Source organism: Rhinoraja longicauda, chromosome 9 (assembly GCF_053455715.1).
Source record: "Rhinoraja longicauda isolate Sanriku21f chromosome 9, sRhiLon1.1, whole genome shotgun sequence".
In the NCBI taxonomy this organism is placed as follows: Eukaryota; Metazoa; Chordata; class Chondrichthyes; order Rajiformes; family Arhynchobatidae; genus Rhinoraja; species Rhinoraja longicauda.
In genome coordinates, this window is record NC_135961.1 from 33,833,046 (window position 1) to 33,850,369 (window position 17,324).

General features: G+C 43.5%; 1 protein-coding gene across 4 annotated transcripts in view; it reads right to left on the reverse strand.

Annotated features, from left to right (window-relative positions):
* The window catches only part of ryr2a (ryanodine receptor 2a (cardiac)), a 423,773-nt gene that overhangs the window by 138,448 nt on the left and 268,001 nt on the right, over positions 1-17,324 (reverse strand). For all 4 annotated transcript variants that reach the window (XM_078405073.1, XM_078405072.1, XM_078405071.1 and 1 more), the window contains 6 exons: positions 15,138-15,258; positions 12,045-12,214; positions 10,458-10,678; positions 8,696-8,786; positions 5,631-5,771; positions 1,407-1,570 (listed from right to left, as the gene is read on the reverse strand). In XM_078405073.1, coding sequence (XP_078261199.1) covers positions 1,407-1,570; positions 5,631-5,771; positions 8,696-8,786; positions 10,458-10,678; positions 12,045-12,214; positions 15,138-15,258 — 908 coding nt within the window. The remainder of the gene's footprint in view (positions 1-1,406; positions 1,571-5,630; positions 5,772-8,695; positions 8,787-10,457; positions 10,679-12,044; positions 12,215-15,137; positions 15,259-17,324) is intronic.

Here is a 17,324-nt window from a genome sequence, read left to right on the forward strand (position 1 = left end):
ACGCTGTGGAGGACACATTAGATACAAAATGCTGGAGTAACTCGGCGGGACAAGCGGCATCTCTGGAGAGAGAGAATGGGTGACGTTTCGGGTCCAGATCCTTCTCGACCCGAGGCGTCACCCATTCCTTCTCTCCAGAAATGCTGCCTGTCCCACTGAGTTACTCCAGCATTTTGTGTCTATCTTCAGTTTACACCAGCATCTGCAGTTCCTCCCTACACATTGTGGAGGACAACATTCTAAGCTCCAATTCCCTGCAAATTCAAAGATGGCAAGACACGAGAGGGAAGAGGTCAGACAGACTGGACCTTGCCGTCTTGCTCCAGGTCACGCCGTGTAATTATGGCGTTGATGGGTTGTGGACATTAAGTGGGACATCTATCCAGAGTCGTAGCATGTCTTGGCTGGGCTCCTTCTGGCGCCTCAGCCCAGAGTCGCTGTAGTGTATCCAGTTCTGGAAGGACATTGGCAGCCCAGAGGGAGTGTAAACTCGAGGTCATTTGAACAGGAGTCAAAATGTTCCAGGTCTTGTACTGCAGAGATAGTCGCTTATTTTTGCGTGGAAGTTAAGCTCGCTGCTCTTTCACGTCTACGTTTCCACTGGCGCCGTTTCCAATGTGACGACGCGGTGCCGATAAAGTACTAGATAAATCATCGTGATGAGAAACATCGTGACGTTTCAGATGCCTGACCCGCTGAGTTACTCCAGCTTATTATTGTCTCATCTTCGGTTGAAGCCAGCGTCTGCAGTTCCTCCCTACGCAAGCGTTCAGCATTGTCAGTGTGGCACCGCTGGACTGATACAAAGCCGGCTTGTAACGCAGTCATCTCATTCATCCTTCTCTGCAATCACTTCCCGGGCACAGCCTGTTGCTAACTCGGTGCATTCTCCTCCTCTCTCGTCAGGGAGAGGAGGAGAACTTCTTCAAAAAAGACTTACCCTGAGGAGATTTTGCAGTGGAACGGACAAAATGTGTAGGAAAGAAGTGCAGATGCAGGTTTAAATCGAAGGTAGACAAAATGCTGGAATAACTCAGTACGTGTTGCCTGTGTGATGAGTGTGTGCCGGAGGCTTGCTTGTCCTCCAGAATGCTTCAATGACTCCGTGTGTCACGCTCTTTGACCTAGTGACCTACCGTGCAAGGGCTCCATAGACCTGCCCACCCAGGTATAGACACTTGTCCATCCGGATATAGACACCGGTCTACCCAGGTAAAGACACCTGTCAACAGAGGTATAGACACCTGTCCTCAGGTAAAGACAACTATCCACCAGGTATAGATACCTGTCCACCCAGGCATAGCCACGTATCCACCCAGGTAAAAGCTACTCCTGATCAGAATGTTGGAAGCTGCAATGAATGAAGTTTGGAAAAACTCGAGCGCTCAAAAGTAGCACAATCAAACCTTAAAGTATCGACAGGCTGGGGGTTGAAGTTGCCTTCGGTGTCCACTGAAGACTGTTTCTCCATCATTGCCACATAGTTGGACTCCATGTAGTCTGGGGGCAAGGCCCCAGCAACTGCACTCAGGCAAGGCAGAGCCAGCTTGAACAACTCCTGTTCATACTTCTGCAGTAAAACACAAGGGAACATGACCTTCCATTTGATCTCTTCTTGACATCGACAACATTGCACGGCCAGGCTGACCTCTGCAACACCAACCTAGTGCCACCGCCAGGACTTTAGACTTTACTTTTAGACATTAGAGAAACTGCGCAGAACCAGGCCCTTCGGCCACTGAGTCCGTGCCATCCAGCGTTCACCCCGTACACTAAAACTATCCTACACATTAGGGACTATATTTTACCAAAGCCAATTAACCTGTACGTCTTTGGAATGTGGGAGGAAACTGGAGCAACCCAGAGAAAACCCACGTGGTCACCTGGAGAACGTACAAACTCCCTTCAGACAGCCCCCGTAGTCAGGATCAAACCCGGGTCTCTGGTGCTGCAAAGCAGCAACTCTACTGCTGTTCCACTGTACCGCCCTTTAGGGCCAAATTAAAATTCAAACATTTTTTACAGTTTTGAACCTGAAGGGTACCATTTGGTGCCGGATACGTGGAGATTTGTGCATTGGCTCAGGTTCATCTATTATCTTACATACTTGTACTTGAGTATAATTGTGCATATGTATATAGTAAGATTTTTACTGAACTGTATGCAAAAAAGGAGTTGCATGTGATTAAAAAAATTACCACTGAACCATTGAAAATAAATCATGTCTATCTACAGTTCCATCCACCCAATTTCATTTGATCAGCATCTGAAAAAAAGTAATTGGTTGTGTTCCACATTCCCACATTCCCAGGGCATTTATAATCAAATTAATAATCTGTCAAGAGGATCAAGAGTCAAGAGTGTTTCATTGTCGGATGTACTGAGAATGGAACAATGAAATTCTTACTTGCAGCATCATAACAGGCCTGTAAACACAATACACGTAGGTGCTATAATACAAAAAAATTAAATAAACTAATAACCCTGTAACTTTCCTTTAAATGTTGAAAGATCTCCCATTTCCTACACACCAAGGGCAATTTACAGAGGTCAATTAACCTACAAATTTCTTGGGAATGTGGGAGGAAACCGGAGCACTTGGAGGAAGCTCAAGTGGTCACAGTGAGAACATGCAGACTCGACACACACAGCACCTTGGCCAGGATGGTGCGTGGGTCTCTGATGCTCTATACGTTGTGCCACTGACCTGCCCTGGGAGAATTTGCATGTCATCTTACAAGTCTTGTTTGCAGGAATTCAATGTAGCCAAATTAGAGTCATAGTCATAGAGTGATACAGCGTAGAAACAGGCCCTGTAGTTAGTTAGTTAGTTAGTTAATTGGTTGGTTGGTTAGTTGGTTGGTTAGTTAGTTAGTTGGTTAGTTAGTTGGTTGGTTAGTTAGTTAGCTAGTTAAGTAATCTATTGCCAGCCCTGATTAGTTCTGGCCTTTCCCTACCTCCCCCCCTCCCTCTAATTTCCTGAAGAAGGGTTCCGACCCGAAACGTCACCCATCCTTTTTCTCCAGAGAAAACTCAACTTGGCCACAATGGCCAACATATCCCAACTACACTAGTCCCACCTGCCTGCGTTTGGTCCATATTCCTTCAAACATGTCCCATCCATGTACCTGAATAACTGTTTCTTAAATGTTAGGATAGTCCCAGCCTCAACTAACCTCAACTGGCAGCTTGTTCTATACACCCACCACCCTTTGTCAGGAAAAGTTACCCCTCAGATTCCAACTAAATCTTTTCCCCTTCACCTTAAACCTATGTCCTATGGTCCTCGATTCACCTACTCTGGGCAAGAGACTCTGTGCATCTACCCAATCTATTCCCCTCATGATTTTAATTATGGACTGGCATACTCACATTGATATTTATTTTAAAACCAATCATAAAGTTATTTTTTCAAGAAACTACTTCTATTTTTAGCTATTTTTGCAGAGAAAACATAAAAATATTACCAGCCCGCTCCCAACACACTTCTGATTCCAAAGCAAATCTGCACTGTGTTGGTGACTCACAAAAGGAGAATGCTTAACGGCCTATGACGAGAGAGACTGTCATTTCATATCCACCATTAGTTCCTTATCCCAGATGTTAATCCTTGCCCACATGGATTTAACCGGTCATGTTGCTCGCGTGCCTTTCTATCGAGGCCTCTCCGCAGTCACCATCACTGACTCCAGGATATCCTGTTCTAGCACCCAAGTACGATCCTGGCCACAGTGCTGTCTGTGTCGATTCTGCATGTTCTCACTGTGACCGCTTGAGCTTCCTCTGAGTGCCCCGGTTTTCTCCCACATCCCCAAGACGTTTGTAGGTTAATTGGTCTCTGTAAATTTCCCCTAGTGTGGAGTGGGAGATCTTTCAATATTAAAAGGGAAGTAATAGGGTTACTAGTTTATTGAAAATGTCTTGGTGCATTCCAAACCATAACATGTATCGTGGAAGTGGTTCTGCTCCTGTGCTGTACTGTTCTATCCACGATCGAACAGTTGACAACCAAAGTCAACATGCAGGCAATGCAACACCTGCGCTTTCACCTCTTCCCTTCCTACCAACGATGCTCCCAAGCTGTCTTTCCAGATGACACAGCGATTCATTTCCATTTCTTCCAGTCCCGTGGCCTATTTCTCCCCTCCCCCTCTTCCTCCATTCCTTCATCTGACTTCACAATTTGCAACTCTTCAATCCTGCTGTCTCACACTTTCTGCTTTAATAACTGTCCTTTGAGAAGAAAGTTATTTTGCACAGAAATTTGCACAGTTATTGTGCACTTATTTTACTGTTGAAAAATACACATTGAAATTTATGAAGCTGAAACTTGCCTGTAAAAGTTTGCTGACAGGACTCCAGCTATTTCTGGAGTTTCTTGATTAGTAAGGGTGTCAGAGGTTACGGGGCGAAGGCAGGATAATGGGGTTTCGAGGGAAAGATAGATCAGGCATGATTGAATAGTGGAATGTGCCAAATTGCCTAAACTTATGAACGATTTCCTCTCCTGGTTCTATTTTCCACTCTCCTTAAACTAACTGGAGCTCAATTTCCCATTCTCTTTCAACTTCTCGGGTTCACTGTCTACGTTTTTATACTACTCTACAACATATTTTTAAAAACTGCATACCTGCACAGCTAACATCCAATAGTTCAAAAAAATCTGCTAGTCCGGCACCTACAAATTTAAGTGGTTAGATAGTTAGTTTAGTTTATTCTAACATGTACTGAGGTACAGTTGGTGCATGCTATCCAGTCAACGGAAAGACTATACATGATCACAATCAAGTTGTCTATAATGTTTAGTGCAAGATAAAGTCCAGGAAAGTCCGATTAAAGCTTGTCCGAGTCTCCAATGACGTAGATGGTAGGTCAGGACCACTCCATGCCAGATGACTGGAATTTTTAATGTGACGTTTTTACTTGTGCTCTGTGGCTTTGTATGTTATTGTAATATTCAGTACTAAATTACAGTAATTCAAATTAACCCACAGCAAACTACAGGGAATGACAATTTTCTGAATTCTCATCATTGAATGAACATTCTAAATGCCAGGTAGTTTATTTTCTTCTGAATGGCAGGAACAGGAGCAGCATTTTCCCCAGGGTAAAAGCCATCTTTCCAATATTTTCACTTCAGAGATATAGTCTACATATTAATAAACACAGGAAAATGAAAAATTTGACTAGTTTTCGTTTTTAGTTTTATGAGATGAGATACAAAGCGGGAACAAGCCCATCGGCCCACCAAGTCCGCACAGACACCTCGTACAATCGCACAATCCTACACACCAGGGCCAATTTACAATTCTTACTGAAGCCAATTAATCTTCAAACCTGCACGTCTTTGAAGTGTGGGAGGGAACCGGAGCGCCCGGAGAAAACCCACGTTGTCACAAGGAGAACTTACAAACTCCACCCAGTGTCAGGATCGAAACTCGGTCTCTGGCATGGTGAGGCAGCAACTCTACTGCTGCGCCACTGTGCCGCTCCTACCCGAAAGTTATTTTCTGTGTTACTAATCCAGACTGCTTCAGCGAAGTTTGACATCAATTAGCAAAAGGAACAATTTAAAAAGAGCTAATGGCACGGTGAAGCCCAAAGATTCCATTCTTCCCCCCGCCAGGTACCTTCTGGGACAGGGCATCAAAAATTCCCCAGAATAACTTCCTCGACAAGTGAAGTTCTTCCTCAGAGGCAGCTCCAAAACTCCCCCAACCTCCTGGGAGGCAGTAATATTTCCAACACCTTTCATAATGATTGGTCAGTAACTGAAAGAGAAAAGTGACAGATAGTTACAGAGCAGAGAGTAATTTCTTTTAAATTTACTTATCTTATACTGTATCTAACCCACCAATAACTCCATTACATGAAATTGTGTATCCCTAGAGAATAGCTTCAAATCTCATTGTAAACATGCAGAATTCGTAGGTGCAGACTTGGTGGTTCATCTGGGTAATGCATTTATAACTAGGATAATGAAATTAGACACAATGTACTGGAGTTACTCAACGGGTCAGGAAGCATCTCGAGAGATGCTGTCTGCCCGAATCAGTTACTCCTGCATTCAGTGCATTTATTTGATAAACCAGCATCTGCAGTTCCTTGTGTCTCCATAATGAGATTAGAGATTGGCCATTCAGGAAAGAGAGAGGAAGAAATGTTGTTACATTGAGGGCAAAAGCAGCTCAGCTGCAGAGTTTTTACAGGACAGAGATCAACAGATTTTTTAATATTAAGTGAATCTAGGGACGTAGGTTAGACCAGGAAAGTGAGACCATGGAAAAGATCAGCCTTGATCCTAATGAATGGTGGAGCAGACACAAGGTCTACTCCGAGACACAAGCGTCAAATGGTTTATACCCAGTTTCATCGTATTTCCTATTTTTATACAAGAATCAATAAACAAGCAATAAATCAGTGTCCAAACCTCTCGCAAGTGCATCACTCCAAGGTATGTACAAGAGTGCAAATGAACTTGTGGTAAAGTGAGCAGGATTTATTTGAATACTTTGTTGTATTAATAATAATATAATAAAATTATTCTAAAGATATGTCTGTATCTTTCTGAGACTGTGAGCAAATGGAATTAGAGTAGATGGGCGAAAAGGCTGGCATGGACATGATGGGCCAAAGGGCCTGTTTCTGTACTGCAAGACTCTCTAACCTCACACCGAGCAAAGCATCCCTTGCATTTAATACAACACACTTAACAACCTCGGGAACCGATGAAGTACATTTGAATGATAATCTCTGACACCTTGTGACTCTGGAAAAAGGTAAAATCCACAGGACCATGAGGTATAAAATTAATTAATTGTTCCTTCAGATAATCAGCACAGACTCAATGGGCTGAATAAGCTGATACATTGTCAGTCATCTATCATCCCTTGACTGTCAGTGGCGCATAGAATTGTGTTTCCAACATTTATAAAGCGCTGTGCTCTGCTCCACATCTATCACATTTATCACACAAGAGGATTTGAGTTTAGGAGCAGGGAGGTTCTGCTGCAGTTGTGCAGGGCCCTGGTGAGACTGCACCTGGAGTATTGTGTGCAGTTTTGGTCTCCTAACCTGAGGAAAGACGTTCTTGCCTTAGAGGGAGTACAGAGAAGGTTCACCAGATTGATCCCTGGGATGGCGGGACTTACATATGAGGAAAGACTGGATAGACTGGGCTTGTACTCGCTGGAATTTAGAAGACTGAGGGGGGATCTTATAGAAACATATAAAATTCTTAAGGGGTTGGAGAGGCTAGATGCGGGAAGATTGTTCCCGATGTTGGGGGAGTCCAGAACCAGGGGTCACAGCTTAAGGATAAGGGGGAAGTCTTTTAGGACCGAGATGAGAAAACATTTCTTCACACAGAGAGTGGTGAGTCTGTGGAATTCTGCCACAGAAGGTAGTTGAGGCCAGTTCATTGGCTATATTTAAGAGGGAGTTAGATGTGGCCCTTTTTGCTAAAGGGATCAGGGGGTATGGAGAGAAGGCAGGTACAGGCTACTGAGCTGGATGATCAGCCATGATCATATTGAATGGCGGTGCAGGCTCGAAGGGCCGAATGGCCTACTCCTGCACCTATTTTCTATGTTTCTATGTTAAGTCACCCCTTGACAGCACTGCACGTTAAAAAAACATCCACTGCATCACAAAATAACCCCAAGGCAAGTTATGTAGAAACAAAGAACTGCAGATGCTGGATAACAATAAAAGACACAAAGTGCTGAAGTAACCCAATGATTCAGGCAGCATCCCTGGAGAACATGGATAGTTGAGGTTTTGGGGCGGGACCCTTCTACTGTTTCTAACCAACCAGACATCATTAGCGTATCCCAGGAGAATAGTTTCAAATCTCAAGTAACATACAGAATTCATAGATACAGACTTGGTCTCCAGGGACGCTGTCTGACCCGCTGAGTTCCTCTAGCCAGGTCCTTTTTTGTAATTCCTGCATTTAGACAAGGAACTATAGAACCCTTGCCCAGAGTAGGGGGGGGCAAGATTTAATAGGAACCCGAGGGGTAATTTGGTCACAGAAAGGGTGGTGGGTGTATGGAACGAGCTGTTGGATTTGAGGCAGGTACTATTGCGACGTTTAAGAAACATTTAGCTTACAGAGGTGTGGGCCAAATGCAAGTGTAGATGGGACATGTTGGTCGATGTGGGTAAGTTAGGTCAAAGGGCCTGTTTCCATGCTGTAGGACTCTTATGACTCTATAATACCTAATGCCTAAAGTTAGCAATGGCCACTTTACTGGCTCATAGTTCATGACCACTCTTTCAGTAATCAATAGATTTCCTCCTTTAATAAGCAAACTGGGCAATTTCTTTCATTTTTTCCTTATCTTATATTTTTCAGATTTTTCTCCTCCCATTCTAGACCCTGAGGCTTATCAAACAATCCTTGATTAAAGCAAAGACAGACCATCTGAGCTTCTCAAGAAAGGTCCCGACCCGAGATGTCTCTTATCCAGTTTCTCCAGATGCTGCCTGACCCGCTGAGTTACTTCAGCATTTTGTGTCTACCTTCCATATTAAATTCCCGTCATTTGCTCCTGCTTACCATTCTTTTTTTTACTGGAATTTTCCCTATATTTGTAAATTGAAAGACAGACGGAGAAATACCGCTTGAAATTTTTGAGCATTAACCCACTAGGTTTTAGGCCAATTAAGTCCAAATGAAGCTCAAACTTACTTTGAGAGGCATCTTTGCATGTTCATTCAGCAGAGGAACATCAAACACCAATCTTCTCAGCAGGTGCTGCATCATAGATGGCCGTAATTGTCTATGTGGAAAGGGAATTAGCTGCGGTGAGCTACAGATGCGATTCCTTATTCCTCTTACCAAAGCATCAAGGCTTTGACAATCCAAATATAAATTTATCAAAGGTCTATACATCGTGAGATTAGTTCTCCAAACAATAACAGGAATTTCAGTCACCTGATTTGAAATCAAAATTAATGACTCTCAAAAACACAATGCAATACATTACACTTCTGCCAGACATAGCATGAACCAAATGTCTTTTTGATTGATTGAAAGATACAGCTTTGAAGTAGGCCCTTCGGCCCACAGAGTCCATGCTAATCATCAATAACCCGTTCACATTAGTTCTCTGTTATCCCACTTTCGTATCCACTTCCTACACACCTAAAGGCAATTTACAGAGGCCAATTCACCTACAAACTCACACATCTTTGGGATGGGGAGCACCCAAAGGAAACCCATGCAGTCACAGGTAGAACATGCTAACTCCACACAGAGAGCAACCAAGATCAGGATTGAACCCAGGTGACTGGCGCTGTGAGGCAGCAGCTCTCCAACCTCTACTTTGTTCTTTAGACAATAGACAATAGGTGCAGGAGTAGGCCATTCAGCCCTTCGAGCCAGCACCGCCATTCAATGCGATCATGGCTGATCACTATCAATCAGTACCCCGTTCCTGCCTTCTCCCCATACCCCCTCACTCCGCTATCCTTAAGAGCTCTATCCAGCTCTCTCTTGAAAGCATCCAACGAACTGGCCTCCACTGCCTTCTGAGGCAGAGAATTCCACACCTTCACCACCCTCTGACTGAAAAAGTTCTTCCTCATCTCCGTTCTAAATGGCCTACCCCTTATTCTCAAACTGTGGCCCCTTGTTCTGGACTCCCCCAACATTGGGAACATGTTATCTGCCTCTAATGTGTCCAATCCCCTAATTATCTTATATGTTTCAATAAGATCCCCCCTCATCCTTCTAAATTCCAATGTCTGTACATCTAAAGTTCTGCTCAAGGCAACATGGTGCCAGAGACCTGGGTTCGATCCTGACTACAGGTGCTGTCTGTACGGAGTTTGCCCGTTCTCCCCGTGACCTGTGGGGTTTTCTCCGGGAAACTCTGGTTTCCTCCCACTCTCCAAAGACATACAGGTTTGTAGGCTACTTGGTATGGTATAAATGTAAATTGTCCGGAGTGAGTGCAGGATAACAGGTATAACAGGTATAACAGAGCTTTATTTGTCGTTCGGTACCGAAGTACCGAACGAAACTACATAGCAGTCATAGAAAAAAAAAAAGAACACAAGACACATAACCCCAACACAAACGTCCATCACAGTGACTCCAAACACCCCCTCACTGTGATGGAGGCAACAAAACTTCCACTCTCTTCCCCACGCCCAGTGTTAGTTGCGGGGATCGTTGGTCGGCGTGGACTCGGTGGGCCGAAGGGCCTGTTTCCATGTTGTATCTCTAAACTGTACTAAAGTGAAACAAATAGAAAAGGAGATCAGAGTATAATGCATATTTAGTTCATAAATTCATGTTCTAAAAGCAGAAATAGGCTATTCGGCCCATCAAGTCTACTCCGCCATTCATTCATGGCTGATCTATCGTTCCATCTCAACCCCATCCTCCTGCCTTCGTCCAATAACCCCATACTTAGCAAGAGCGGTCAAGATCATTTTTAACTTACCCACAGATCGCAAGTAAGCATTCTTCAATGGCATCCCTCTGGGCCTTGGTAAGGGAGCATCCCTTCGATAACCTGTAGACAGTGTGCAGCAAGGAATCGATAAGGGAAGCGTGATGTTCAGTGCCGGCAAAGAGTGGGGCACACTTGGTTAACAGTGGCAAAACCGCAGTGCATAGGTATCGATTCAATGCCAACGCCATATCTGTAGCACTCAAGGCGACCTGAAGGTTAAGAGAAGAGACCAGGCATGTATATTGCGCCGGTATTTAAGTACCCTGTGACGGCAATGTTGTGTGCTCTTCCAATCATGTGCTCTAGGATTCCGATCTAAAAGCTTCTGTAAAAAGCCACATTTTATTCCAGTTGCTACGTGCGGCGGCAGGCAGTAGATAGGACTGTACCGTGAATTTTTGTAACTGCGTTGCCGCTACATCATGGCGATACTCGTGTACTGCCTAGGTGAGGTCTGTTATATGATTTTACCAGGTTATACATAAAACAAAGCAATTCACTGTTGCTAAGTACATGTGACAATAAAGTGTCATTGAATTGAATCATTGATGCTCTACATTTTTCACCTAAAATCTGCCAGCTGCAGTCGTGTAACGATTAATATCTAATTCTGGTATGAGCTCTTCAAAATGTTTGCACCAGTCACAATCCCACTTAGAAAAAACAAATTTTATAGCTAATCCATCACATGTTCTGTTCAAGTGAATATATTATTAACATTTCATCTGCTCGTTATTTGGAAGAAAATGCTGATGATAAATATCAAAATTGATGAAAATGTGTCGCAATATAAAAAACTGTAGACATTCGCAAGACACTTCACCTAATTCTGAGTGGCAGCAACAATAATGAATTTACCTTTGCATCCACTTGCTTATTTCAAACACAGCTTGGTTTCTTTCACCTGCACTTCTTTGAAAGAAGTGCAGGTGCTGGGTTATACCAAAGATAGACACAAAGTGCTGGAGTAATTCAGGGGGTCAGGCAGCATCTCTGGAGAAAAAGATTGGATGACATTTCGAGTTGGGACCCTTCTTCAGACATGAAGACGTTTGGGTCACGACGCTTCTTCTGAAAAAAGGTCTCAACCCAAAACGTCCTTTTTCTCCAGAAATTCTGTCAGACCCGCTGAGTTACCTCAGCATGTTGTGTCTATCTTTGGTTTCTTTCAGGCTCATTTTCACTGCAAAGAGCTGAAATCCTGGAACACTACAATACCCGAATCGTGTTGACGGAAATATAAAAGAGACATGATGCCCATTGGACCTTAAAAGTTTGGATTGGTTTAGTTTAGAGATAATGTGCGGAAACAGGCACTTCGGCCCACTGTGTCCACGCCGACCACCGATCCCCGCACACTAACCCTATCATTCTCACTAGGGACAATTTACAGAAGCCAATTAACCTTCAAACCTGTACGTCTTTAGAATGTAGGAGGAAACCGAGGCACCCGGAGAAAACTCAGAGTACAAACTCTGTACAGACAACACCCATAGTCAGGATCGAACCCAGGTCTCTGGCGCTATAAGGCAGCAACTCTACCGCTGTGCCGCCGTGCCGCTCTTATCTACCCACCGTGTCCAGTGAGGCAGCGGCGCGGAGATCTGGCAAGAAGCCAACCTCCAGCAGATGCAAGAGGAATTCTTGCTCTTCTATCCCGTACACCCGTTCGAGGAACAAAACCATGGCTGCCTTGTGATCAGGGCAGAATCCCGCTGACATGTCCGGCTCCACAACGGTCCCGTCTCAAAGAAAATAAGAGTAAAGAGTGTTTGATTGTCATCCTTCCAAGACAGAACAATGAAATTCTTACTTGCAGCAGCACAACAGAATATGTAAACATAGTACTTTGTAAACAATATAATAAATAAGAAAAGAAAATCAGTATATATATATATATATATAAACATATACAAACAAACAAACGATATTAGCGCCAAAAATCAAAACCAATGCCCCAAAGTTTATGCAGTTCAGAGCTTATTTGGAGGTTGTAGTGTTTAATAGCCTGATGACTGTAGGGAAGAAGCCGCTCCTGAATCTGGACATTATAGTTTTTCAGGCACCTATATTAAATAATAATATTTACCAAGTATTTCCAGATAATCCCCAAATTTTCTTCACATACTTTGTTCATTTTGCTTTCCTTCATCAATGCAGAAACATCATGCTGAGCAAAACACCCCTTGCCATTTCTACAACACATTTCGCAATGTTGGGAACCAGTGAAGTACATTTGAAAGATAGACACAAAATGCTGGAGTAACTCAGCAGGTCAGGCAGTATCTCTGGAGAAAAAGGATGGATGACATTTCAGGTTAGGCCCTTCTTCAGAGTCTGAAAAAGGGTTCCGACCCAAAACGTCAATTATTATTTTTCTCCTGAGATGCTGCCTGACCCGCTGAGTTACTCCAGCATTTTGTGTCCACCTTCGGTATAAACCAGCATCTGCAGCTCCTTCCTACTCCTCCATGCTGCCAATTCCTTGGAGCTAATGAGGGTGTCCTTGGAGAAAGATTTCATAGGAATCTGAGGGGCAATTTTTTTTCACAGATGAGGATGTGGGTATATGGAATGAGTTGCCAGAGGAGGCAGGTACGATAACAAAGAATAAAATTACGCACCTTTAGAAAGGCGATGAGGAGGAATTTCTTTAGTCAGAGGGTGGTATATCTGTGGAATTCATTGCCACAGATGGCTGTGGAGGCCATGTCATTTGGCACTTTTAAGGCGGAGATTGACAGATTCATGATTGGTAAGGGTGTCAAGGGTTATGGGGATAAAGCAGGAGAATGGGGTTGAGAGGGAAAGATAGATCAGCCATGAGTGAATAGTGAAGTAGACTCAATGGGCCGAATGGCCTACATCTGCTCCTACGACATGAACATTTTAAAGACATTTGGACAGGAAAATGGATAGGAAAGGTTTAGATGGATATGGGCCAAACATAGGCAGGTGTGACTAGTCAGATGGGACATTCAAAGAATAATCAGTCAATATGAGCAGATATATCCCACAAATGCATCAAATAATTAAAAAAACCTATATCAGAATTAAAACTATTTGAATAGAACAGGATGAAAAAAATGTCTTCGTCATGAGGGCTGGATTTTGTTAGACAAAATGACCCACAGATTATAGATGGCATTTAATTTTCATTCATTTGCTATCTGGATGCTCACGTGTATGCAGTTGGAAAATATATATACTTGGCCCAATCCTTTGATTTGCCATTTACATTTTCTGTGTCAAAATGTATTTCATCTGACTCCGTTTTCAAAGTTAGGGTCTGATTACATGAGAGGTAGTGAATGTAATTTAAATGGCCAGTTTACCTCACTATAATGTCCCATGTACATCTCTTATGCGTAGAACAGTCAACAACAGTTTATCTGCAGTCTGCCCAAAATGTCTTTTAAAGAAAATCATTAGTATGCGTGCATTGTTCCATTGCAGTTTATGTAAATGAGTTCACCAAGATTTCTCGCCTAAAATCAAATTGTGTGTCATTGTTCAACACAATTCTATTTGAGTGAGCTGTAAATAGGCCATTCGAAGTAACTTGTCCACACCGACCAACACGTCCCATCTACACTAGTCCCACCTGCCTGGGTTTGAACCATATCGCTCTAAATCTATCGTATCGATGTACCTGTCTAAATGTTTCTTAAACATTGCGATAGTATTTGCCTCAACTCCGGCAGCTCATTCCATACACCCACCAACCTTCATGAAAGAAACCTTACCCCCCATGATCCTATTAAATCTTTCCCTGCTTACTTTAAACCGTTGTCCTCTGGTTCTCGATTCCTCTACTCTGGGCAAGAAACTGTGCATTTACCCAATCTATTCCACTCATGATTTAGTACACCTCTCTAAGTTCACCACTCATCCACATGCGCTCCTGAGTCCTCGCATGCTCTACCTCTCCCTATAGCTCAGGCCCTTAAGTCCTGGCTTCATCCTAGTAAATCTTCTCTACACCCTTTTCAGCTTGACATCTTGCCAAAAAACATGGTGCCCAAAAATGAACACAATAGCAACGTCATATATAACTGCAACATGGCCTCCCAACTTCTATACTCACAATATTACAATTTTGAACCACTGTATTAAAGTGAAATAAGGTTATTCAATTTTGGTATGTTACTACTATTTGTAATCATGGTGGCAGGTAAAAATAACTTTGGAAAGCAACAGACCAAGTGAGTGGTCACCTCGTTGAAGCAGGATCTGTTTTGCTCTTCACAGATACAACCTGACCCATGGTGTATTTCCAATATTTTCTAGTTTTATGCCAGAAAATCATGTTATTTTTCAAGTCTAATTTGCATTTCTACATCCAGCTCAATCGCCTTGTAACCACCTTTTTTTTGCACTTAATATAAGGTATTGAACCATACAACGAATGTTGAAATCATACAACGAATGTTTCAAGCAGTCAAATATCCCCCCTGAGCTGAATGAGTACTTTGTAAATTATTAAGGGACCATTTTCACCAATTTTTGTTCAAGAACCGATTCACAGCCTCTGATTCCTCAACAAAGTCCCAATCACCTCCTGGCTTCTATTTCATGAATTGCAATCTGCTAAAGACATAACAATGCATTTGTCAATAAATATCATCAATTAATATAAAGCCTACTTTCAGCGTGTGTCAAACTCACCCTTGGCAACTGTTGGCATCTGGAAGGGAATGCTGATAACTCCTTCCAGGTCTTCCAGAGGAATCAAGGACCGGAGAATGGATTTAATTCGTATTGCCTCACCTTTACCAGCATTTATGAGCTATTGCAATAAAAAAAAAGGAAATGAAAGTTGAGATACTTGAATCTGGGAAACTACGCACAAATGGTGTAACACGATTACCAATGTGCTTTAGTGATGGTGATTTTCCTAGTTGTGTGGTGATTTATAACTCACCCATTCCGAAAATCCTTCCTCCCTGCCTCAACTACAGGAAGGTAATATGATATCACACTAATTCTATGTTATCCCACTTTCTCATCCACTCCCTCAGCCTATGGGGCAACTTGCAGAGGCCAATTCAACTACAAACCCGCATATCTTTGGAATGTGGGAGGAAACCGGATCACTTGAAGAAAACTCCAGCAGATCACAAGGAGAACGTACAAACCCCATACAGACAGCACCCATTGTCTCGGGGGGCCAAAGGGCCTGTTTCTGTGCTGTATCTCTAAACTAAATAAACTAAACTACTGGGGTAGGCAAGAATGCAGAACTGAGCTTACAATCTGCTGGGACATAATGTTTCTCAGCCTCACGGGGCCGAGAACTTTACACCTAATCCAAACTCCAATGTTATGCCCGATAAACCCAAGGTATCCTCACCTGTATCCGAGTGGCTCCAGGGAGCAAGGGCTGTGAGCTACTCGTCAACTATAGTCTATTGTTCAATACTTAATAAACTCATACTTCTGACTGCTGCTCATTATGCAAGAACTGTTCCAGTTGTATGTTGCCAAAGACGGAATGATTTCAATAGAACTCTGGGGTATTTATTCACAAAATGCTGGAGTAACTCAGCCGGTCAGGCAGCATCTCAGGAGAGAAGGAATGGGTGATGTTTCGGGTCTCGACCCGAAACGCCACCCATTCCTTCTCTCCTGAGATGCTGCCTGACCGGCTGAGTTACTCCAGCATTTTGTGAATAAATACCTTCGATTTGTACCAGCATCTGCAGTTATTTTCTTACACTCAATAGAACTCTGATTTACCGAACGCAAATATATTTTTATTGTTAATATATTTTTCCAAAGAGATACTGCAGAACTGAGAGTGCACAAGAGAATGCCCCCGGACTCTTCTATTTACCTGTGTTGCATTGTAGGGTGTTGGAATGATTCATGGCAGTCCATATTCAGTTCTGAGGAAATTGATATATTCAATCTCACTATGAACAAAATTAATTATGTGGAATTTCTCTGCAAAGCAACTCAGTTTGCGAGAAGCGATTAATCAAAGATAGTAGAGGAGCAAGATGAACCACTCTGTCGAAATCGCGTATACTGAAGTGTAGTACGCAAAGGGGCGGAACGTCCGCCATTTTAGTAGGCAAAACCTGCCGTTCGTTATGCCTCTCTCAGTGTAATCAGTCTTCTTGCTTTTGAGGCAGCAGAATTTATGTAACGCCCTCCAGGCGCTGTAGCCAGTGCAATGTGCCGTTGTCGAGGGCCGTGATGTCTACCCACTCCATCAGGGGGATGGAGGACAGTGCAGTTGAAAATGACGTGCTGCGCTGTTTGCTGGTCTGCTCCACACACGCAGGCTGCTGATGAACGCAATCCCCAACGATGCATGTTGGCGTTGAACCGGCCGACCCCTGTGCAGAGCCGGTTCAGGGCGACCCACTCTTTGCGGGGCATGTCCGAGCCGAATAGGGCAGTGGTGTTCGGTGCGACAGTGAATTGAGGAGGTCGCGATGTCTGTTCCCAGCTGGTTCTCCATGCTCCTAGTATGTTGAAACCGGAGCCACAGAGGGTCGCTGCATGACGGGAGAAAGGGCGACGAGACGACAGGCGTTGAGGTCCCAGTTGCTGTGAATCCTGGGCGAGATGGTGCAAAGGATGTTTGGCGTCCGATGGGGCCTTGCACACCAGCCTATGAGTGAAGAACTCTCTGCGAAGCTTGGCAGGTGCGATACCTGCGAGCACCGGCAGAAGATCCGTCGGATCTCCGCAGAAGCAGTGTAATCAGTGTTGTGGGGGAACAGTATGTGTGATGATACCATTAAAATGCAGAATATATCTCATCTATCAACTCACATTTTTTTGTTATTTTTATTTTTAAATGTTTCTGCAAGTTTCTGCGTACTAAAATGGCACCATGACATA